This window comes from Myotis brandtii, unplaced genomic scaffold (genome assembly GCF_000412655.1).
Source record: "Myotis brandtii unplaced genomic scaffold, ASM41265v1 scaffold902, whole genome shotgun sequence".
Classification (NCBI taxonomy): domain Eukaryota; kingdom Metazoa; phylum Chordata; class Mammalia; order Chiroptera; family Vespertilionidae; genus Myotis; species Myotis brandtii.
Window position 1 is genome coordinate 1,383,007 of NW_005371709.1, and position 25,076 is coordinate 1,408,082.

The 25,076-nt window shown below is 37.1% G+C and overlaps 1 protein-coding gene and 1 pseudogene across 1 annotated transcript in view; one reads left to right on the forward strand and one right to left on the reverse strand.

Moving 5' to 3' along the window:
• The window catches only part of HPSE2 (heparanase 2 (inactive)), a 530,799-nt gene that overhangs the window by 45,518 nt on the left and 460,205 nt on the right, over positions 1 to 25,076 (forward strand). The window contains exon 3 of the mRNA XM_005885371.2: positions 13,930 to 14,091. Within this exon, the coding sequence (XP_005885433.1) occupies positions 13,930 to 14,091 (162 nt within the window). The remainder of the gene's footprint in view (positions 1 to 13,929; positions 14,092 to 25,076) is intronic.
• Positions 20,776 to 21,284, reverse strand: LOC106724623 (annotated as a pseudogene).

Here is a 25,076-nt window from a genome sequence, read left to right on the forward strand (position 1 = left end):
AGAATGGCAGGTTACAGTTTCTTTCTTTCCTTTTTAATGCATTTTTATTGATTTCAGAGAGGAAGGGAGAGGGAGAGAGAGATAGAAACATCAATGATGAGAGAGAACCATTGATTGGCTGCCTCCTGCACGCTCCCTACCAGGGATCGAGCTGCAACCCAGGCATGTGCCCCTGATCAGAATCGAACCTGGGATCCTTCAGTCCACAGGCTGATGCTCTATCCACTGAGCCAAACCAGCTAGGGCCTACAGTTTCTTTTATGCATTTGGAATTAAGGAGGGAATGTAAGGAAGGTGGGAGACAGGATAATTATATGTTTTCTTGGGGGTAGTTATGCTTCTGGGGGTCTGAAAAGGGTATTACTCTGACATTTCAAAGGTGTATTAACCTAGATGTACAAGGACAATGGAAAGGCTTGTTTAAGGCAAAGATAAACCTTTTACTAAAGAAGTTATATGCCTGGGGCATGACTACCTACCATGACCTTCCCAATTAGGAATTTATGATCAGATCACCCTGTGAGGTTACTTGCAGTCATTGGACTTGTCAGATTTATTACAGTATCTATTTTTCATCCATGCTCCTCCATTATAATCTTACTAGTGGCCTGGTGCATGGATTTGTGCATATTGAAAGGAAATTAATTAGAAGGTGGCTGGCGGAGCGGGACTGGGTGAGATGGGCTGGACACACCCTGGGGCCAACCCCCGAGGTCCCTCCCCAGCCGGCCGCATCTGGGGCGCTGCTGCGGTTCGAAGGGTGTCTGTGGTCACTGCAGCTCGGCAGTAAACCAGATTCTGGCCGACAGTGCCTCAGCAACAACATAACCCATGGCTGAATGTGGAATCACGCACCCTATGAGGAATTGGGTTCCCTCCTCTCTGGTTCCGGGGTGCGTCACTGCAGCTCAGCATCTTCTGCATTGAGAGTCTTCCCCCTGCTGGTCAGTGTGGGTCATGCCTATCGGATGGTCGGACAGTCGACGGTTGTTTAGCCTTTTATGTATGTAGATGGAATCACTGCAGTCTGTTGTTGAAAGTGGTTATGTAGCACATGACTGTAATTTAAAAGTTTTGACCATTATTTTCTCAAGTATTTTATCCTTTTCTTCTCTCATCCCTTTTGGCACCAATTACTATGTTATGCTGCTTAAGATTGTCTGATAGCTCAGTGTTGCTCTGTTAAAATTTTCCAGTCTTTTTTCCTCTCCATATTTGTCATTTTGGATAGTTTCTATTGCTCTCTTTAATTCCATTAATCATTGTTTGTGCAGTGTCTAAATTATTGTTAATCCAATCTAGTGTACTTTCATTTTAGCTATATATTTTTTCTAGAAATTCCATTTTTTAAATATTTCTAATTTTCACTCTTGTGCTTTCTTTTATCTTTAACACATAGAATATATTTGAATTGTTTTTTTTCATATCTTTGGTTACTACTTTCATTATTTATAACTTCTGTGTTTTTATATTTATTGATTTTTTTCTTCATATTTTCTTGCTACTTTGTATGCTTGGTAATTTTTTATTGGATGTCAGACATTTTGAATTTTACATTGTTGGATGCTGGATATTTTGATATTAAAAAAATTTTTTTGTGTGTGGGGGGATGAAATTAAATTCCTTGGAGTCAGTTTGATTTTTAAACTTTGTAAGGGTGATCAAAAACAGTCTTTTTTCTATGGCTAATTTGGCTTCTCTGTTGAAGCAATACCTTTCTGAGGCAGTACCATTTGACATCCATACCCTTCGTGCTCCATGCCTTGTGTATAATGAGGTCTTTTTAGTTTGGGTGCCCAGAACATGAACTATTTCTGATCCTATGTAAACTGTGGTGATTTTTTCACTTACTCCTTCCTGGTCATTCTTTTTTTTTGCCTTGGTAATTTTTTTCACATATGGCAGGTCATTACCCAGAGTTGTCAGGTGCCTCCTCTGCAGATCTCTGGATCTCCTGCTTTTTGTGTAGCTCCACCTCTTCTGTACTCTGTTCTGTAACTTCTAGTTGCTTTGGCCTCTCCTAATTCTGAACTCTGCCTCCTCAATTCAGCAAGACTGCTGAGTTCTATTTGGGTTTCCCGTCCTGTACTAAAGCTTGAAAGCTCTTTCCAGGTAGTGAGAGAGGGCATCACAGGGCTCACCGTCTTTGTTTTTCCTTCCTCAGGGATCAATGTCCTGCGCTTTCTGTCTTCCTATGCCTGGAACCATTGTTTCACATATACTGGTTCTCTTTTAAGCTATTTAAGGTAGGAGAGTTAATCTAATTTCTCTTATTTCATCATGACTGGATGCTAAAATTTGTGATATGATTTTAAGTTTCCCAGAATGTCTCACTGTCCTCAAATATCTTTTTTACTGCCTTCCAAGGTGCTTATAATCCCACCATTAAATAATCATTAATTTGAGTCTTTTGGCATTTGAATATCCTATTGAGATGCAAAAGTGCTCCATAGGAAAGGAAGCATAATAGTACAAGTTCACTAAATACTTATGAGACATCTGAAAGCATAGAAATATTATAGAAGTAGAACTCTGGATATCTGGTTTCATTCTGAGATCTACTACAAGTTTATGTGAACCCTGGCCAAGTTATTTGACATGTATGGGCCCAGTTTTATCATTTGTGAAATGTAAAGGAGGAGGAGGAGTAAATGATTAGTTGTATTCTGGCTGAGGGCAGTAGGTCCATGTCTTACTCCTTAAAGAACTTAAATATAGTTAGAGAAACAACTAAATTTCATTAATACTTCAGCAAATCATAAAGGACAATATAGTAGAATGTTACCCATTCTAAGTGCTCTGAGAGTTCAGATATGTTAACATAATAGATAAAGTTTTGTGCAAAGATGGAAATCAGCCTGGCCGGTGTGGCTCAGTGGTTGAGCATTGACCTATGGATTCCCGGTTAGGGCACATGCCCCGGTTGGGGGCTTGATCCCCAGTGTGGGCATGCAGAAGGCAGCTTCTCTTATCATTGATATTTCTATCTCTATCTCCCTCTCCCTTATTTTCTGAAATTAAAAAATATATATTAAAAAATATGGAAATCAAGGTGTTCCTTGAAGGATTAGTATTTTGGGATAAAACAAAGGGACAAAAGTAAGGGGAATAAGATGTTCACGTTTGTTAGAAAATTGTCATTGTTTAATGAGAGTTTAGTTTGCTGATAGTGGATCAATTTGAAGTTGTTATCTATAAAAATGGAAGTAATTGTTCTTTTTCCAATATCAATAAGAAATAATATTTCAGTAGTGGTTATAACTCTTGTGATTATTTGAGATGGTTATAATATAATTTTTTTCAGATTTTTGAAGTTTGCAGATATTCCTAGTGTTTTTAATTTTTTTAAACAAATCCCATATCTAATATGTACCCCAAATAAAATTTAGTAAGGTTTTTCATTATTACTTATCCCCTCGACTTCTCCTGTGTCCTCTACCATGGTTAATGGCATCACTTTCTACCTTGTGTCTTAAGGAAAGCTGTGTATTATTTTTTATTCTTTTCTGAGTCTAATCTCACATATTTATTTGGCTATCAGGTATAGCCATATTTAACTCTGGAATACTCTTTCTTGCTACAGCTGTATTGTCAACCCATCTTACCTCTCTCCTGGACCATTAGTGATATATTAATGGGTCTCTCTGCTTCCCAGCTCTCTTAACATATTCCTCATACTGCTATTAGTCTCATGTATAGTTTTCAGTAGATCACTTCTCTGGATACAGAGCCTCTGACATCTCTTCAGAGCCTGGAAATAAACTTCAAACCATAAAGGCACTCATTTGTTTGTTCCCAGCTTGTTTCTCCAAGTTTCTTGCCACCCTACTATACTCTAGTCTTAGTATTCTAATTATGGTATGTGGAAAAGGGAATATTTCAAACAGGAAGCAAAATTAGCAAAGGCGTGAAAATATATAATGTACTTGGAGTCTCCATCAGATAGACTTCTACTTATCCTTCAATAAAGATTTGGTTATGAACTCAACCCCCTTTTTTACACACTTCTGACTTTATCTCTTTTCCCCAAGTATGCAGATTATAAGTGCTTATTACATTGTTTTAGAATTATTTCTGTTCTTATTTATTGTTATTACAGGCTGTGAGCTCCATAAGGGTAGGGACCAATATTTATTAATCTTCGAATTCCTAGTGTTCAATATAGTGTGTTGAGCACATTGTAGGAGCTGATGTGTTTGTTTGAATTATTACCAGCATATAACTAACACTCCCTTGAAAGCCTGGTCCTTTCTAGAACTAATTCTGTGGGTCCCCTGAGGCTGCCACTAGGAGGCTCCAAAGCCATCCACATAAGGAAATTTGGTTTGCTTCCAAGTTAAGCAAGAAAATGATGATGCTGGACTAGTCCTTATTAAAAGTTCAGATGTCTAAACTTTTGTTTTAATTTCTTTAGAACTCTGTTTTGTTTTTGGCTGATTTTGATATTTAGTATTACATATCTTTGTATTACACATTATCCTTTGGAGAACTGATAGTATACTTAAATGATATATACATTCTAGTCCTAGCCAGTCTACAGAGAGTTGGGGGAAAACCAACTCTCAAAGCTTTTAGTTTTTCAGGCACAGAATGAACTTCAGTGCGACTGACTCTAATCCAGTGCTTAAGTATTTTTTTTCTTATTCATCAAAAAGCATGAATTAAGTGTAATTGTTGGCTTCCTGTTCTTGCCTATTATTTAGTTAGCTCCAAAAGATTTGAATACATCAGATTCTAATGGAAATTGCCATCTGAAATTATTGCTGCACAAAGACCAAATATGTCAGGCTATCGGCTCTAATTGGCATTCATGATTGCTGCTCTAGTAAAGTAAATTCTGAACCATTTCTTACAAGGTTGCCTCTTTAGGAGCCACTTGATAATGGGATGATCCTAGAGTTTCTGAGTGGTTTTTACTATTTAGATGTGAGGAGGGAGAGAGGAGCCCATTGGTGCAGATCTACCTTTTTTCTTTATGTATCTCTGTCTTCTCTTTCCATAATCTGAATTCTGTCTGTTCTTCATGCCGAGTTCATCTTCTATGAGGATTTCTCCAGGATGTAGCATTATCTCTCTTTTTTCTTCTGAATTAAGCCGAAGTAAATTTTGGAGTTGGAAGATGTTTAGTTAATGTAGTCTGGTCTTTTACCAGTGTGTGAAAAATGGCACCAAATGTGGGTAAAAATGGCCCAGAGACACTTAGTAAACCAGCAAATATCTTGTTTTGGCCAAGGTTGGTAATGTAATAGTTCTTGTCTCATCCTAAGAACTAATGCTTTACTTCATGCTATGTGTATCTCTACTAAGAGCTACTTATGATTACACAGTCCTTCCATGAGGTAAATTATTTAGCACTTTTATGAAGAATCAATCAGTGCAAAAATGTATTTGTGGATAGAATTTCAGCAATTGCAGATAAAATAAAAGAAGTAGTTATGATACATTCTGCTACTTTGTATAAATTAGATCCAATTCTGCAGGAACTCTCACTTGAAAATAGACTTCAAGTTGGTTATGAGTCATGGTGTACAGATGAAAAATCAGGGCTGTGGTCAATACTGTAAGGACAGCCTTAGAAATATTTAGCTGAAGAATGATTTATGCTGAGTTATTGTGGGAAGTCTTTGCTTCTGGTTTCAGCCTCCTACTCAATTGTATTGCTTGTTTTCATGAACATTCTTGTGATGGAACAATGGTGTCTTCATCTGGGAATGATGTAAAAGTAGAGAAATCCTGCAGACCTCAGAGGAGGGAACTGGAACAGAGACTTGAATATTCATGGACATCTGCCAAGTATCCATATATATTTGCATACATTTAGTAAAAATGGATAAAGATACTTGCAGAGGCACATTCTGCCAGGGTGTCACTTATTCTGCTGGGTGATGTGGGAAGAGCACCAACAGTTAGGAGGCCAGGGTTATAATCTTTGTTTGGTACAAAACACCACACAAACAGAATGCTGAGCAAATCACTTTATCCCTGTCTCTAGTTTCCTTATCTGTGAAATTTGAGGGTATACTACTCTTTACTCATTCCTCTAGAGCAGGAGTCGGCAGAGTATATAGCCTGCAAGGCAAATCTCTCCACCACCTGTTTTTATAAAGTTTTATTGGAACACAGCCGTGCCCATTTATTTATGTATTGTCTTTGGCTGCTTTTGCATTACAACAGCAGAGTTGAGTAGTTGCATCAGAGGCTGTATGCACAAAACTAAAATATTTACCGTCTGATTCTTTATAGAAAGAGTCTGCAACCCATGCTCTAGAGAACATTTTTTAAAATTGGGGGAGGGGTTCATAAACATTGACATTAGGGATGGCACTGATCTCTGGTTGATTGGGGCCAAGAATGTCAAATGTCCTGCAGGGAAGGACATAATGAATAACTCTTTTACCTGAAATTCCAGTAACTCCCTCCTAGGGATTCCTTCCTTATTTTTGATTCTAAGGAGATCCATTTTTGAAAGCTATATCAATTCTTTAGAATAGGCAACAATTTCCCAAGTTAAATGAGTTAGGACTTTTTAAAATGTTTTTTTTTAATTGATTTTTAGAGAGAGGAAGGGAGAGGAGTAGAGAGATAGAAACATCACTGAGAGAGAAACTCCATAATTGGCTGCTTCCTGCATGCCCCCTACTGGGGTTTGAGTCCTCAATCTGGGCATGTGCCCTGACAAGAAATCAAACTGTGAACTCTTGGTTCATGGGTCAGTGCTAAACTACTGAGCCACATCAGCTGGCGAGTTAGAAATTTTTAACCACTCCCGATATTCTGAAAAAGAGTATCCATCAAGATATCTACCCAGAATCTAAATTAATTATTATGCTTATGGTGAAATGTTAGAAGCATTACTTTTAAAGTCAAGAAGAAGCCAATAATGCCCTCAGCTCACCTTTGTACTAGAGATACTAGTGGGCACAATACTATCAAGAATTGTGAAGGGTCTGAGGTTTTACCCTACATGCAAACTAACAAGGTAGCCTGCCAGAGTTGCATGGATGCTGGCAGAAGATATGAGACTCCTGTGTCAGATACAAAACAGTTTATTTTTCACAGCAATATCTGTGGCTAGAGTATTAACACATGTTTTTAACTGTTTTGCTGAGTCTCAGTTCTCACAGGACAATAGGAAGAATGCTAAGTGATACTTGCATGTGCAATGGGTTGTATGACAGGAGGGGAACCCTGAGATTAGGGAACCCTGAATCTTTTATAATGAGAAATAAACAGGCCTATCCTGTATTCTAGAGAAAATGCTGTATTTATTATATAGGATACTAAGCATGCCTACTCTTTGCTCTGGAGGGAGGTACTATCTCTATCTTCTAAGACTGTTTAATATAGAAACATCTTTGAAAAGGTAATCTAGAAAAAGGCAGCCATTGTCTCTGATTGTAAGACAGTTAAAAATGCAAGAGTCCTATGTATTCCAACAAATAAGAAAAGTAAATAAAATATGTAAGAATTAAGAAGGAAGAAACACATTTTTTAAAAAGAATAATTTTGATTTTTAGTGAGAGAGGAACATCTATGTGAGAAACATCTATGTGATAGCACAGCATCGATCGACTGCCTCCTGCATGCCCCCTACCAGGGATCAAGCCCACAACCCGGGCATGTGCCCTGATCAGGAATTGAACCGGTAACCTTTCTGTGCATTGGAAAATGCCCAGCCAACTGAGCCACACTAGCCAAGGCAATAAATTTGTTTTTATTAGCAGATGTATAATTGGTTACATAATGAATTCATAAACATCTAGTACAAAATGGTTCAAAATAATAAGAGAGTTTGCCAAGATTGCTAAAGTCAAGCTATATATAGCAAAACCAGACTCATTTTTTACAAACTATGGACAACTTAGAACATATTATTAAAAATTATACCAGCAAAAACCATAGTATCTTTGAATAAATCTAAGAAATATACCAAATTTTAATAGAAGACACTATAAAACTTTATTGAAAAACATTAAAGAAGACCTACATAGAAATGCATAATGTCATAAAAAGGAAGATTAAATATCTTGAAATTGTCTCCAAATTAATGTATAAATTCAGTGCAGTTAAAACTCCTATAAGCTCTCTCTCTGTGTGTGTCTGACTTACTTAACAAGCTGATTATAAAATGTTATAAAAGGATAAAGCTGACAGAGAGTACATGGATGGGTACATGAGAGCTGTGGATGGGTATTCTTTGTACATTTCTCTGTTTGAAAGATTATATAATGAAAACAAAGTAAAAATGAAGGTTTTTTTTTTTTTTTCTAAAAGTGATATGCTGCATGTCTTGGAGATCCCTGAGTCTGGAGTTGTGGATGCTGGCTTGCACTGTTTTAATTACCCAGATAAGAGGTATATAGTATTAACTGGAATTGTAAAGAAGGGTGTAATTCTAAGAGACATTTTAAAGCCAAAGTGGATAAATTTGGTGACTTAAAGGGAAAGGAAGAGAGAGAGGAGTAAAAGATTACACAGGTCAGAAACTAGAAGATTAGGGAAATGACATGGTTGATTAAGTCAGGAAAATTAAAGGGCAAGCCAATTGGAGGGAGGAGAAAGTAGATTATGAGTACTTTGGTTGGGAGTGATAAGTTCTCATCACAGAGGTCTTCTAGCATCTGTGAATCTCTTTCAAAGGACTATTTTTTGCTTCCTCATATTTCTTTTCATGTGCTTATTAGCAATTTGTATATCTCCTTTTGGTGAAATGTCTATTCAGATATTTTATTCATTTTTAAATTGGGTTATTAGTCTTTTTATTAACTAATAAAAATTTTCTTTATATTTATATTGCATATATTATTTTCAAATATTTTCTGTGTCATCTTTTCATTTTCTAAATGATGTATCTGTTTGAATACAAGGCCTGTGCCTTTATTATATTGCCTCATATAATGTCAGAGAAAGCCTGTATTTGGCAGGCTTTGATGACTATATTAAAATCATTTTATTGTGACTGTGTCATCTAGTCTTAGCTTGAATATTTCTAGGAATAGGAAACTCACTCCATCCTCAAATAGCTCTTTTCCTTATATGACAGGTTCTGTTATCATTTTTTCATGTGGAACTGTAGAGTATGTTTTTTGGTTATTCCCATAATGTTTGACTTTTGAGATTTACATGGAGTAAGTCAGTTATCTCTTCTATATGAAAGCAAGTTTTCTTTGCCAAGCTTACCACTCTCAGTCTTTTATGTCTCTTTACAATAACAGTAGATGAAAAAATTGAGGCTTACAGAGGTACTTTCACTGTCACTTCTGCAACTAATAAGTAAACACCAAATCAGATTTTTTAAAAAATCTTTATTGTTGAGATTATTGCAGATGTCCCTCTTTTTCCCCCTGTAGCTCCCCTTCACCTGGTTCCCACCCCACCCCAGGCCCTCGCCACCATATTGTCTGTGTCCATAGGTAATGCACATATGCATATAAGATCTTTGTCTCATCTCTTCCCCCACCCCCTCAGACCCCCTTCCTTCTGAGAATAATCAGTCTGTTCCATTTCCATGCCCCTGATTCTATTTCATTCACCAATTTATTCTGTTCATCAGATTTTTTATTCATTTGATTTTTAGATTCAATTGTTGATAGATACGTATTTGTTGCTACTTTGTTGTTCACATTTTTTATCTTTACCTTTTTCTTCTTCTTCCTCTTCTTAAAGAATACCCTTCAGCATTTCATTTAATACTGGTTTGGTGGTGATGAACTCCTTTAGATTTTTCTTGTCTGTTAAGCTCTTTATCTGACCTTCAATTCTAAATGATAACTTTGCTCGGTAATCTTGTTTGTAGGTTTTTGCTATTCATCACTTTGAATATTTCTTGCCACTCTCTTCTGGCCTGCATAGTTTCTGTTGAGAAATCAGCTGACAGTTGTATGGGCACTCCATCGTAGGTAATTAACTGCTTTTCTCTTGCTGCTTTTAAGATTCTCTCTTTGTCTTTTGCCTTTGGCATTTTAATTATGATGTGTCTTGGTGTGGTCCTCTTTGGGTTCTTCTTGTTTGGGGTTCTCTGTGCTTCCTGGACTTGTAAGTCTATGTCTTTCGCCAGGTAGGGGAAGTTTTCTGTCATTATTTCTTCAAATAGGTTTTCAATGTCTTGGTCTCTCTCTTCTTCTGGCACCCCCATAATTCAGATGTTGGTATGCTTGAAGTTGTCCCAGAGGTTCCTTACACTATCTTCATATTTTTGGATTCTTTTTTCTTTTTGCTCTTTTGGTTGGGTATTTTTTGCTTTCTCATACTTCAAATCATTGATTTGATTCTTGGGATCCTCTAGTCTACTGTTGAATCCCTGTATATTATACTTTATTTCAATCAGTGTATGCTTAATTTCTGACTGGTCCTTTTTCATTTTTTGACATTCTCACTAAGATCCTTGAAAATCCCACTAAGTCCCTTGGAGATTTCTGGAAGATTCTTGAGTAACCTTATACCTGTGGTTTTGAACTCTATATCCAGTAGTTTGCTTCTTCCATTTCTTTCATTTTTTACATGTTTCTTTGTCTCCACATTTTGGCTGCGTCCCTGTGTTTGTTTCTATGTATTGGGTAGAGCTGCTATGTCTCCTTGAGTTGATAGAGTGGTCTTGTATAGTAAGTGTCCTAAAGGGCCCAGTGGCTCATCCTCCTCAATCACCTGAGGTGGACACTCTAGGTGCATCCCTTTGTGGGCTGTGTGCACAGTTTTGTTGTAGTTGAGCCTTGATTGCTGTTGGTGTCACTGGGAGGAATTGACCTCCAGGCCAATTGGCTGTGGAGACCAGCTGTGACTACAGTGGGAGAGCTGCTGTGCAGGAGACACCCTTATGGAGCAGGTCTTGCTTCAGTGGGGCTTTGGTGTTCACTGAGTCTTCCCCTTGAGTGTGTCACTTATGGATGTGAAGAGTTGTAATCTGGTATGGTCTCACACTGACCACCAGGTACACTGGCTCTTGGGTCTCCAGGAAGGTGTAAAGTCAGCCACTGCCTGGGGCCACCCAGCAGGAGCTACAGTGAGATCTTCAGATTCCTCTTCTTTGTATCAGGTTTGGAAGTGCCCAGATGAGGCCCAGCAGTGAAGAAAGGGAGGCTGGTGCTGGTACTGGGTCTTGGGCCTTTTATTGATAGGTTTGGTACTCCCTGACCCAGCTGCAGCTTGTTTGACAAGTTTTTAGCCTGAACAAGGACAGGCCATTCATATGTAAAAGCCATTGCTCACAGCTTGGGCGGGGTCTCAGGAAATCACCAGGGCTGAGCAAACAGAAATGGCTGCCAGTCAGCCCTGCAACTGGGGAGGTTCCAGCAGGGAAACAGTGAACCCTATGAGCACCTCTGTCTGGAAGAAAGCTGCCCCTAAGTTTCTGCTCAGATGCTAGACAGTCCAGTTTCTCCTCATATGTGTCTGGGTCCCCCAGAACTTTGCCTGGCACTGAGCTCAGAGGTAGCGGGAGCTTGTAAGTGCAGTTTGTGGTGCATGCCTTTTAAGAGGAGCAGCTGGGTCTCCAGCAGCCTGTGTGTCACTCATCCACAATCTGCACTGGTTTTTAAAAGCCCGTAGTTCTTACTGCCCGTAGGGACTTCTTTTCCCAGCTCTGGGACCCTGGGCTGGGCATCTGGTGTTGGCCTGGGACCCCTTGCTCCTCTGGCCAGCCTCCGCAGAGACAATCTCCCTCCCAATTAAAAAAGCGGCACAGATGGGTGCCAGACCAGCCCGTTCCACACCTTCGCACCTCCTACCAGTCTCAGTGTGCTTTCTTCTTTATTTCTCTAGTTGTAGGACTTCCATTCAGCCAGTTTTCTGGTGGTTCTGGATGATGGTTGTTCTGTATTTTAGTTGTAATTTTGATGTGGTTGTGGGAGGCAGTGAGTACAGGGGTTTGCCTATGCCACCATCTTGGTTCTCCCCCACAAATCAGAATTTGAACTGAAGTCTGCTTAACTCCAACTCTTTACTCTGCTTCCCTTTACTGGCATAGAATGCAGTGTGGCTATGTAATCTTTTGTATTCTGGATGTTCTGGTTCCATTAATTTAGTTTAAAATTTAATTAATTTTTTTTTGGTGGCAATATTATATTTGGCAGTATATCACTGGCTTATATGTTAAGCTTGTATTTAACTAAAATTTACAATTCTTAATAAGATCTTAAATATCTGAACTTCTGTCTAGTATGGCCTTTGCATATTATCTTATGTAATTAATTTTCAGTATAAATGCAGGACTTTGTGTTCATGTCCTTACCTACATGTTGGGGATCCCATCCTACATTTCTGTGTTGCCAAGATAATTTTGAATGTTGAGCCTATCATCTATGATACTTACTCTTCCTTCAGATATATGACCATGTGCATCTTTGATAAGTATTCTCGCTTTGTGTTTATCGAGTCTTTGATACACTGTTGAACAGATGAAGTATAGATAAAAATCCATAAAGAATATCTGTTTCCCCCCAAACATTGTCATAATGCACTTTTCTAAAGTCTAGGAAGTATGTTTGCCCATGCTCATTGTTTTCTTTTCTTAGTATTATTAATATTAAGATAATATGGTCACTTTCTTTCAAGGTTTTGGTTGAATGAACCAAATATCTTATTTGCTTAAAGAACCAAATATTTCTACGGGTACCATCAACACGGGCATTCTTTTTGTTTGTTTGTTTCAAAGCCATTGGTGTCAGCAGTGAGCACTGGCAGAGCAGCTTTTTTTTTTTTTTTTTTTTTAAAGCATTTTCTTCAAAATACTTTAGTTTGCTAGGTAAAACTTGAAAGTTTCTAGAGTTGTTATCCAAATTGCTATTGATAATATAATTTGTTTCTATGGTAATCAGCTGAATTATATTTTAACTTATAAAAGTAAAACAAATAACTTTAGGTCATGAAAGCTTCCTGGTAATTGTGACACATTCTAGAAGAATGTTAATTTTTGAGGAAGGCTATTTTCTGAAGAATACTTTTACTTTGAGTGTAAATCATACTGTATAAAAAGCAACCTATCACTAATGGAAAAATAACTGTGAAATAGAAAGATCTGAAAAGTTACTCTAGCCCTGCTCTTGCTTTCTTTAGTGACTCACAAAATACTTCTAAATTGAAAGGACAATTACTGAGTCAGAATGTATCCAGAGGTATATGAAAAAAATATCAGGAGAAATTCTGAGTAGCTTACCCACAGAATGGCAGCTCTAGTTTGAACTGAGTAGGCTGGCTGGGAGGTAAGCTTGAAAACAGGCCAAGAATCCTGAATACACATGCTGGAGCTATCACTTGGTCCTATGGCATGAGATAGAGGAAATGACCTTCATAGTCACTAGTATTCAGACAAAGTTGTATTATTTTTTTCCCATGGAGAGTGCTAAAAGGTGTTAAGAAAAGGCCCCATGAGGTAAATAAATACTAGAGGTGAGCTTAGAAGAGGAATGGAGGAGTGAGAATCTTAAGTGAGGTTAGAGAGAGAGAAGAAACAAAAACATCTTCCAAGAATTTGGAAATGACCAGAGAAACTTGCAGGATGTATCATGAAGTTGGAGACCCTCAGGTTTATTAATTTTGAATTTCTTAATTCCGATGAAAATAGTGGTAGTTTATAAATTGTAATTTTGGATAAAACAGGACTGTAATATGTGTATGACTTTTGTTTTATTCGTTTATTTATTTTTTAACTGTATTTTTATTGATTTCAGTGAGGAAGGGAGAGGGAAAGAGATAGAAACATCAGTGATGAGAGAGAATCATTGATTGGTTGCCTCCGGCACACCCCCTACTGGGGATCGAGCCTGCTACCCGGGCATGTACCCTTGACAGGAATCGAACCTGGGACCCTTCAGTCCTCAGGCCAACGCTCTATCCACTCAGCCAAGCTAGCCAGGGCTATTTGTTTATTTTTAATTTTTTGTCTTTCATTTGTGCTGCCTGTACCCCCACCCCCTTTTTTTTTTCTTTCTGTAGACATTGTTCGGAGTGATGTTGCCTTGGATAAACAGAAAGGCTGCAAGATTGCCCAGCACCCTGATGTTATGCTGGAGCTTCAGCGGGAGAAGGCAGCTCAGATGCATCTGGTTCTTCTAAAGGAGCAATTCTCCAATACTTACAGTAATCTCATATTAACAGGTAAGGCTATTGGAGCCGGCTGGAATCTTAGAGCACTGTAGATTGATGGCCTCCATCAGTTAGTAACTTGATGCTTGGGAGACACTAAAGTGGGATCCAGATGAGCCCACATCTGTCTGTCTTTACTCACTATATCCCTTTTTAAATTGTGATGACTCTTGTCTTCCTATAAAAAACATTTCTTGTAGTTTGCAGATGTATTTTGGCTTGAGGTTATGGGCGATTCAGCATGTGTGTTCTTAAAAGACAGAACCAATGAAAACCTAATGAAGCCTTATAAAAATATTACTTTTTAGATGTGTGCCAGTAGATTTGAGAGAATTACTAAATTTGGTGTCTAAGAAGCAGCTATTTTCCTTTTTCTGTGTATGTCCTTTCTATGAACCCAGTGAATATAAAGATGAAATGCAAAAGAGATAATGATGCACATGCAGAGCTGAGAATGTTCTGTTCGTGGTGGAGTTTGAAAATATCTGGGGAATTTGATTTTCTTTTTAAGAGCAAAGAGGCTATGAGACTGAGCGATACTCCCTTACATCCTTGGTTCTAGAGGGGAAGTGAATATGTGTGAGAGCTCAAAGGAAAAACAACTTTTTGCAGGGTTGCCTGCAAACTTTGCTGGTAAAGAGCATGAGAATTGCACGTCTTTGTCAAACTTTGGAAAATATTCTAATAGCAGGCCCTGCCCTGGTAGCTCAGTTGGTTAGAGTGTTGTCCCAATACACTAAGGTTGTGGGTTCAATCTCCAGTCAGGGCACATACAAGAATCAACCAATGAAAGCGTAAATAAATGAAACAATAATTGGTGTATCTCTATCTCTCTTTCTAAAAAATCAATAATAAAAAGTTTCTAATAACATTCACTAATGTGAGAATCATGAAGGACTTGAGACGAACTAATAAGAGCAGCTCAAGTTACCTTCATTTTCTTGAGGGCATGCAAGGCAGATAGATCTGCATTATGTTTATTCAAATAAAATTTAACAAATCAAAAGTGTATTTTCCCTTGTTTATTAATATTTAAAAAATAAAAAGATGGATTGGATTGTCTGACAGGCTCTGAACATCTCACACTTATTTTTGTAAAGTCTAAGTTAGGAAAATTTTAACTTTTTTTTTTTTTTTACAGGCTTCCTGGCATTTTACCAGGAATTGCTGAGTGGCAACCAAATTGTTTTGCTTTGTAAAAAGCACAAGTCTTTTGCAACTTTCCATTTTGTACCTGGTGGAAAACTCAATAGCATGAGATAAAAACCAGATTTAAATGTGGCTTTGGTGAGCAGAGAAGAGGATAATGGATTTCATAATATAGGCCCTGTTTTTTGCTCTTTGATAGGTCATTAAAGAAGGAAAACTTAAAAGTGATTTATAGCCAATGATGCATTTCCCTAAATTGGTTAGTGAAACTGTGTTTAGATGTTTGGGAAGATTTCTCTCTAGATTTATTCAGTCTACCTCAGATGTACAAATGTGCATGTATTTAATGTTTTTCAATTCTGTTATTGGACATGGAATATTTTTATTCTATCCTTATTTGAATATTTTAAGCACATATTGGAGAGGTCAGACCCCATGTTCTTTAATGTGGCATAGAAAGGACTTAGGGTAATTCTAACCCTAAACTGTGGATCCAGAATGTGGCTCAAAGGCATATTATCTTTGAACACACACAAGTGTTCTATTGAGTTCAATGGAATCTTTTCTAATTCTCAGTAACATAATCTTTTTCGATGTTTATTCACAGTTCAAACTGTTGGAATCAACATTGTCAACTTTTACCCTGACAACTTGCTTACTTTCCACTAAACAAACTTACCCTAGTGAAGAGCCTCTTTCCTGCTCTTACTTCTCCCAAGCTACTTCAAAGAGTCCTTAGGCATTTTCCACATTTTTCACCCAATGTCTGTGCAGAGGTGGTACCTTGCTACAGACAGAGCATTTGGTGTGCCCCGGTATGTTTACATGAAAGTTTAAAAGGTTTTGGTTCCAGGTGTTGGGAAGAGATGGAGTCATTTCAATTTAGCACCAATGGTAAAACTATTTTAGTGTCCTTTAAGTCTTTGATTTTACACAGAGTGGTTTTCTAATTGTTATGAAGTTTAATCCTTGATTTCTTGTATAAATTTTGAGAACATGGTCTCCAGACAGCTAAACATAATATTTAAACATAACTAAACTAACTTTTGTAAATATTTCCCTTTTTAGTGATGAATGTATATTGGTAAGGAGGGTGAGGTTGAAGGGGCAGAGACCTCTCAGATGAAGTGACTTTCTTTACCAACATGTTCAGAACACCTACTCTTGGAGCTCTGCTTGGTGATGTCTGCTTATTTTGTGTAACTCTGGCATAATGTTTGAGTATTTATGTGGGAACAGGATAAGGAAGCTGGGCCTCCAAAATCAGGAAGAGATAACTTTTTCATACCTCTGCCCTCCCCTCAATACCTCTCCCAGTTATTTAAAGAATTTCATGTATATGGGTAGCAGTGTGTCATAATTGTTTCCTGGTAAGTTAATGATATTTATTTTTAAATTGGAGAACTAAGATCACAGTATAAGAAAAATATTAATAAAGTGATTGAAATGTCACTATGGTAAGAAATTAATAAAGTTATTGAAATGTCAGATAAAAGCATGTTAAAAATATTGGTTGTTGCCCTCTGCATCACAAGCAAGCCCTCATTCTTAAATGTTTTGTCTTTATTTGGTATGACTAATAGCATTGAGGTGAGAGGCATGCTTTCATGTTCTTCATTTCAGCTCATGATTTCTCTTAAGCAGACACCCCTAAGATGAGGGTAAATGATATTTTAGTTTTGATGATATTTTGACCATTTAATAAAAGGAAACAACTCTACAGTTCTAGCAACTACCCAGTTAATGGAAACTAATAATAATTCTTTAATGCATACATCTTATTGAAGTATTCCTCATTATATCATAATTTTAGGAAGGTAGATATTTTTACATGATTCTAAGCATGTCTTAATATTTTAATGTAAATTATTTACATGGTATTGGAAATAATGTTAGCCTCATCTAAAATAGAGGGTTTAAAGTAAACCTTAAGGTTACAGGAAGGTGAAGGAGTACTTCCAAAAGAACATCTGTGATAGAAATATTTTAAATGGTGATGAGTCATATACTACACTTATTACACTAACTCACCAACACCTGATTGTGTACTCATCTTGTACTTCTTGAGTCTGAGAGTGTTAAATGTCACTCTTTAAAGAACAGGGATCATGTCTTTCATTTCTTTGTGCGCTCATGATTTTTTTTTTTATCCTCACCAGAGGACATGCTCATTGATTTTAGAGAGAGAGGAAGGGGGAGGAAGGGAGAGAAACATTGATGTGAGAGAAGCATCAGTTGGTTGCCTCCTGTATGCACCCTGACCAGGATTAAAACTGCAAAATTTCGGTGTATGAGATGATGTTCCAACCAACTGAGCCACACTGGCCAGGGCTCTCATGATTTTTTTTATTGTATGTGCATGCTCTCAAGATTCTTAATCTAATAATAATGCTCTATAAATTTGTTTAAAATGTTCTGCTGTCTACATAAAGGATGAATTCACTTGAAGACTCTTTTTAAGGGATAATTTTAACATCAATTAAATAGCTTTTATAGGTTTAGATTCAGTTATTTGTCTTCCCTCACCTCACCCCCCTTTTGAGGTGTAAATTGAACTTTTGTGGAGGATTCCTATACTATAATCAAATGAAAAACAGAAAATAAAAGTTGAAAGTCAGCCTTTAAGGGCAATACATTTTCTAGGATTTTGTTTAGGACATAAACCCCTGGAAGGCAAGGAATAACTAGACAGCCCAAACCATGGCCATTATAAACCATGGCGTTACTCAAGATGCACATAGTACCCCGTTGTGGTCCATTCTTCTAACTTCAATTAAGAAAAAGGGCTCAAATCAGTGGAGTGAAAACTGTTCTTTCAGTTCCCACAAACCATAATGCTCAAAGGACTATTTCCAGATCTTTTAAATTATTTACATTATATTCTACAGTATTGAATAGAACATAATTTTATTTAATCATTTTCTTATTAAGTTCCATTAACTTCTGTATATATTGACACATTTATTTCTGTGGAGTAGACATCTCAAAGTGGATGGCTGGATCAAAAGATATGTATTTTTAAATTTTATAAATTCAGGTTTATTGAGGTATAATTTACATGCCGAAAAAATAAATTCTGAAAAATGTATAGTCTATATAGTCATATAACCACAACCACCATCAAGATATACAAGATTCTGTCACTCTAAAAAGTTCTCTACCAAGCTGTAAAACATAGAAGGAACCTTTACCTTTTGCAACAGCATGGATGGACCTGGAGATTATTATGCAAAATGAAATAAGCCAGTCAGAGAAAGACGAATACCAGGTGATCTCACTTATGTATGGAATCTAATGAACAAAATAAACTGACGAACAAAATAGAAACAGAGGCATGAATACATAGAACAGACTGACAGCTGTCAGAGGGGTTAGGAGAGGGGGGACTGGATGAAAGAAGATGAAGGGATTAGGCAAAGGACATATATGCATAGCCCATAGACACAGACAGCAGTGTAGTGATGAGCAGAGGGAAGTGGAGGTGGGGGGATAGATGGAGGTGGGTAAAGGCAGGGGCAGAAATGGGGATATCTGTAACAGGGCCACCAATAAAAAGAAAAAGAAAAAGAAAAAAAGAAAAAAAGTTCTCTTATTTCCCTGTGCAGTTAATCTCCTTTTCCTACCTCCAGTCCTTAGGTGTGTGTGATCTGATCTCTGACCCTAAATGTAATGTACACAAGTAGTTGTGTGTGTATGATTTCTTTCACTTAGCATATTTTTTGAGATTCATTCATCTTATTGCATATATCAATCAGCATTTCATTCCTTTTCGTTGCTGAGTAATGTTTTATGTTATGAATATCCTACAATTTATTCATCTGTTGATAGACATTTGGTTTATTTCTAGTTTTAGTGATTATGAATAAACCCAGTGTAAATATTTGTTCTCAGATCTTCGGGTTGACATGGATTTTCATTTCTTTTGATTTTATGGTATCTTTTAACTTTATAAGAAACTATCAGACTATTTTCCAAAGTGACTGTACTATATCTTACATCCTACCAATAGTATGTGAGGAGTTCTAGTTCCTCCACATTCTTGTCAACAGTTAGTATCACCTGTCTTTTAAATTTTAGCTATTCTAGTGAATATGTAGTAGTATCTCATGGTTTTAATTTGCAATTTATCTTTTGACTAATGATATTGAGCATCTCTCTTTGTGTGATTATTTGTCATCTATAGATCTTTGGTGAAGTGTCTGTTCAAGCCTTTTACCCATTTTAAAAATATTAATGGGTTTTGTTTTCTTGCTATTGATTTTTGAGAGTTTGTATATATTTTGGGCTATAAGTTCTTTATTAGATATGTGATTTGCAAATACTTTTTCCTCTGTGACTTTTAAAAAAATTTCTAATAGTTTCTTATGAAAAGCAGAAACAATTTTGATGAAGTCCAATCTATTATTTTTTCTTTTATGATTTCCATTAAAAATTTTAGTGCATCTTGTCAGGTAATTTTCAGAAAAGTTCATAGCAATTCCTATTCCCACTAGCAGTGTACAATAGCCGTTATTTCCTAGCATTCACATTAGTACTGAGTATTAGTGCTCTTTTCAATCTTTTTCAGTATAACAAGTGAGAACTATTACCTCATTGTAATTTTCTGGCTATAACCAGAGTGACTATGTTTTCACATATTTGTTGGTGATTTGCATTTTCTGTTTTGTGAATTACCTACTCATATACTTTGCTTTAAAAAAAAGCAACACTTGGGTGTTGATCTGTTTCTTATCAGTTTGTAAGTACTCAGTGAATTAGGAATGTTAATCCTTTGTCATGTGTATTGCAAAACATTTTCCTCCCTGGATATCATTTTTTTTTTGGCTCTGTTTTTAATTAAGAGCTTTAATCTTTAACTATGACTGGAATTTATGTTTATATATAGTACCATGTAAGTATATAGCATTGTTTTCTTCCAAGTAACTAGCCAGCTTTGCATACACTGTTTTTAAATAAAACATTCTTTTGTCACTAAATTGAAACATCATATATGTTATATATTATGCTCTCACATATCTTTGTACCTATTTCTAAACTCTATTCTGTAATTTTTCTAGTCTTTATTTCTGTGCCAATGCTATACTGATTTGAAATCTGGTAAGGCTTATTAACCACTTCCTCATTTTTCTTTCCAAGGTTCCCATAACTGTTCTCATAATTATTTTTTGAAATGTATTTTTAATTTTTCCAGTTCAAGAAAATTCATTACTGAATTATAAATGTAATTGCAATAAATTTATATCCTAATTTGGGAAGGATTGATATTTTCTTTTTCTTTTTTATAGTTAAATTTAATATTGGCAGATTTTTTTTTTAATTTTTCAACTATTTAATACTTATTTACACACACATGTTAGCAACAGGTATCATTCTCACTTTATAAATGAAATGTTCAAGTCAGGATCCATCCAAAGGCCTCTTTCTTCCTCAGGGAAGTTTGCAGAGGATCCCAGGCCTTGATACTCTAACTCTTAGGACCTGTTAGGGAGGTTTTGGAAGTACAGGTAGGGAAGTGGAGATGCCAAAGGACCTACACTCAGACCAGAAGACAAAAGTACTTGGATATTTTAATGAACTCCCCTCCGTGTAGCTTCAAGCTACCAGGACACAGGCCCCACCAACACCCTTAATCTTCTCCTTGGCTCTTCTGCTGAAGAACTTGGCCTTCACAATGACAGGCTGCTTTGGGAGCTTTCCCTTCCCCAGAACTTTGTAGTAGCCCCATCGCACCACATCAATGATAGGAGCAACTCCAATCTTGCTTTTGGCAGCATTGACTCGTGTCTGCTCACTGACCAGGGTCCACAGTTTATCAAGGTTGACAGTAGGGCAGAAGCTCTGGTTCCTCTTAAAGTGATAATGCCTCATTCCAACTTTCCCAAAGTAACCTGGGTGATATTTGTCGAAGTTGATCCTGTGATGATGCAAGCCGCCAGCATTACTGCGGCCCCCGGGTGCTTCCTGTGCTTGCCGATGCGGCCGTGGCCATGGCTCACGTGGCCCCGAAGTTTCCGGGTCTTCCTCAGTCTGGATGGCATGTCGGTGGCCAAGTTGCAAGAGCTTGGCAGATTTTTTTAAAAAAAAAACTTTATTGTTGAGGTTATTACAGATGTTCTATGTCCATAGGTAATGCATATATGCATATAAGATCTTTGTTTAATCTCTTCCCACCCCTCACCTGCCTTCCCTCTGAGAATCGTCAGTCTGTTCCATTTCCATGCCCCTGATTCTATTTTATTCACCAGTTTATTCTGTTCATTAGATTTTTTATTCATTTATTTTTATTTTTAGATTCAATTGTTGATAGGTATGTACTTGTTGCCATTTTGTTTTTCATATTTTTGATCTTTTTCTTCTTCATCCTCTTTTTAAAGAATACCCTTCAACATTTCATATAATACTAGTTTGGTGTTGATGAACTACTTTACCTTTGTCTTGTCTGTGAAGCTCTTTATCTGACCTTCAATTTTAAGTGATAGCTTTGCTGGGTAGAGTAATCTTGGTTGAGGTTCTTAATATTCATCACTTTGAATATTCCTTGCTACTCCCTTCTGGCCTGCATAGTTTATGTTGAGAAATCAGCTGACAGTCATATGGGCATTTCCTTGTAGATAACTAATTGCTTTGCTCTAGCTGTTTTTAAGACTCTCTCTTTGTCTTTTGCCCTTGGCATTTTAATTATGATGTATCTTTGCGTGTCCTCTTTGGATTCCTCCTGTTTGGGGTTTTCTGTGTTTCCTGGACTTGTAAGTGTATTTCTTTCACCAGGCTCGGAAGTTTTCTGTCATTATTTCTTCAAATAGGTTTTCAATATCTTGCTCTCTCTCTTCTTCTCACACCCCCATAATGCAAATGTTGGTATGCTTGAAATTGTCCCAGAGGCTCCATAAACTATCCTCATATTTTTGGATTATTTTTTATTTTTGCTCTTCTGGTTAGGTGTTTTTTGCTTTCTCATAATTTTTTGATAAAGCGTTTTGAGTTCCTTGAAGACATGATTCTAACTAGAGGACTTTAAGTATTAGAGTTCTTCCTGATTACCCTAAAATGAAGCTCTGAGGTTGAGCAGAAAAGGAATCAGATGCTATTTTACATGTTTAAAATGAGACTAATGCTATAATCAACACAATGAAGTGTTTGTGTAAATGTCAGTGGCCATACACAAATGCACAGTCATGAGATTAAATAACACATGACTAGAAGTTCTCAATTTCTCCAGCTGCTTTATGGTTTTAAGTAGAATATACTCTGTTGCTTGTAAGTCCTCTTATGAACCATCATATGAGTGAAGAATTTTTTAAAAACTCAATTTCTTATAAGATTCAACAGACATAAAATTACATTTCAATAAATATGATCAGAAGAAAGGTAACATAGGAGAGAAGGATATAATTGCAAAAACATACATTTTATACATGAAAAGCATTGTATTGGCAATTACTATAAAGAGTCGTCAAAGGATGCTTTTTTAAAAAAGTGCTCATGTTCTGCGTCTCTCAGAATATACTTGGGAGCATTGATTGATTAATTACCAAGTTGATGTATGCTTTTTCTTTGTGAATCACCAAATGAACTTCCCCGTTTTCAGGAGTCTTTGTATTAGGAGACCTGGAAAAATGATGATTACTTGTTGCTTTTCACCTATGCTCTGTAAGATGATATAGGAAGGAGTCTTCTAAATTAATTTTAACTTTAGTTCTCTCTTGTTTTCTCACTATGAGAAGCATTTTCTCATCAGTTCCTTCATTTAGGATGATGGCATCACCTCAAAACATAATGGAATAAAAGCAATTTTTTTGGACAGTTAATTAAATACAGATAGCCCTCTCTGTAGTCTGGTTGAAGTTAATGGTGCATTTTAGAGTATTAGGACAGTAATCTTTCAAGATCCAGGTGGGTGTGGGAGAGGGTAGCTAGGCATTCCAAGAGCTATGCAAGGAAATCCATTGAGTGGGGGAGTCTTACTAATAATTAATTATGCAATCATCTTGTCAGAGGAGTATTAGTTTTTTATATTTTTAATATATCCTCAGAATAGAATGAGAATTTTCAATTCCTCTTAATTTCATTAGTTTATTATTCATTAGTTTATTTTCAGTGTATCTCAACATATTGCATGTAGTTCACATGTGTCCAGTTAAGTGGATTTAAAGTATTAGGTGCATTTTAGAGTATTACATATTGCATGTAGTTCACATGTGTCCAATTAAGTGGATTTAAAGAAATTTTTGAAAATAAACTGGATTAAATATAGTTTTAAAGTCAGCAAGGAACAACAAAAAATTGTAAGACCAGTGGTTTTCTTTCAGTATGAAATCTTTGTTGGACACATAATGTGGTAAAAATAATTTGACAAGAAGTTGTCCAAAAAAAGTCTCTGAATTACCAAAAAAAACTATTTTAAAATTTACATGTATTTTTAATAACATGTCTAATGGAACAGTGATATAATACCCAGACATTATTAATATTTTAAAAATAGGAACAAAAAAGGTTTTGAATCATAATCAAAATAAGACACACATTGAAATTATTGCTTACTTAATTTTTAGCTGATAATTAAAAATTTTTATTTTGATCTATGTTTTAGAATGTAACTAAAATATTACTGCAGCAAGAGCTGCATATGAAATACATATATTACATATATAGTTATATATTAATATATATGTATATAAAAAATTGGAGATCAATAACCTATGAAGTCCTTTGTTCCTCAGAGAAGTATAGGGTAGTAGATATGAACAGGGACTTTAGGATTAAACAGATACGGGTTTTGATCCTGTACTTAAACTGTACTAGTTTTGGGGGCCTTAGGCAAACTATTTAATTTCATTCCCATTTGTACAATAGGGAAAATAATGTCTTATGTGATTTGTGAGGATTAGATTAACTGTTTTGAAGTACTTAACACAGGGCCATACACTCAATGAATGTTAGTTATTGTTGTTGTTATAATTATTATCTTAACTAGAGGCCCAGTGCACGAAATTCATGCGGGGGGGGGGGGGGGGGGGCGCGGCAGGGAGGGAGCCCCTCAGTCCAGCCTACCTCCTCTCCAATCCGGGACCCCTCAGGGAATGTCCGACTGCCAGTTTGTGCCCTCACTTTTAACAGATGACAGCTCCATTGTTGTTTCTTTCTTTTCATGTTTAAACCCATTGGAATTAGAAGGTATTCAAAGTGTGTATACATTTTGGGGGGACACCCTGTATATCTCTAGTCACCGGTGAAAGGAACCAACGATGGATTTGGAATCCTCAGACTGGGAACCTCGCTCACTCCCCACATGTCTCCCCACTCCACTTTTCACCTTTGCGGGCAGCAGGAGAATCAATGTTTTCTCTCATTGACTCAGAAAAGCACGTCCTGTCACCAGCTGCCCGGCAGGAGTGCACTAGGCCCCAAGCGAGCGAGGCTCAGTCAGGGCAGCCTTAGCTCATGGGTGCCGGCACCCAAAGTGCACATTCCTCCTCTGCAGTTGCCCCGACTATCCCACCGTTTCACTGAGAGGACGGAACTCCTCACCTCCTCTGGGTTACCGATCTTGAACGCTGACCGAAGGCACCTCAGCAAGGGCCGCCTACACCCATCAGGTGTGTCTGTCACCACCTTCTCCCGCCTCAGCACCTGCATTAGCCCCATGGAGGTGATCTCGTCGCTGCACTGGACTCCGCAGGAACAGGGCATCACCACTCCACCCTCTCACTGTCATCTTACAGGTGCCCACCCCCAGCACCCACAACACCCAGACACTCTCCACAGAACGTGAGCATGCTGGAGGGGATGTGCGCACGTCCTGTGGGGGACATGGGCATTCTGGGGTTGATGGAAGTGCGGCGGAGGGG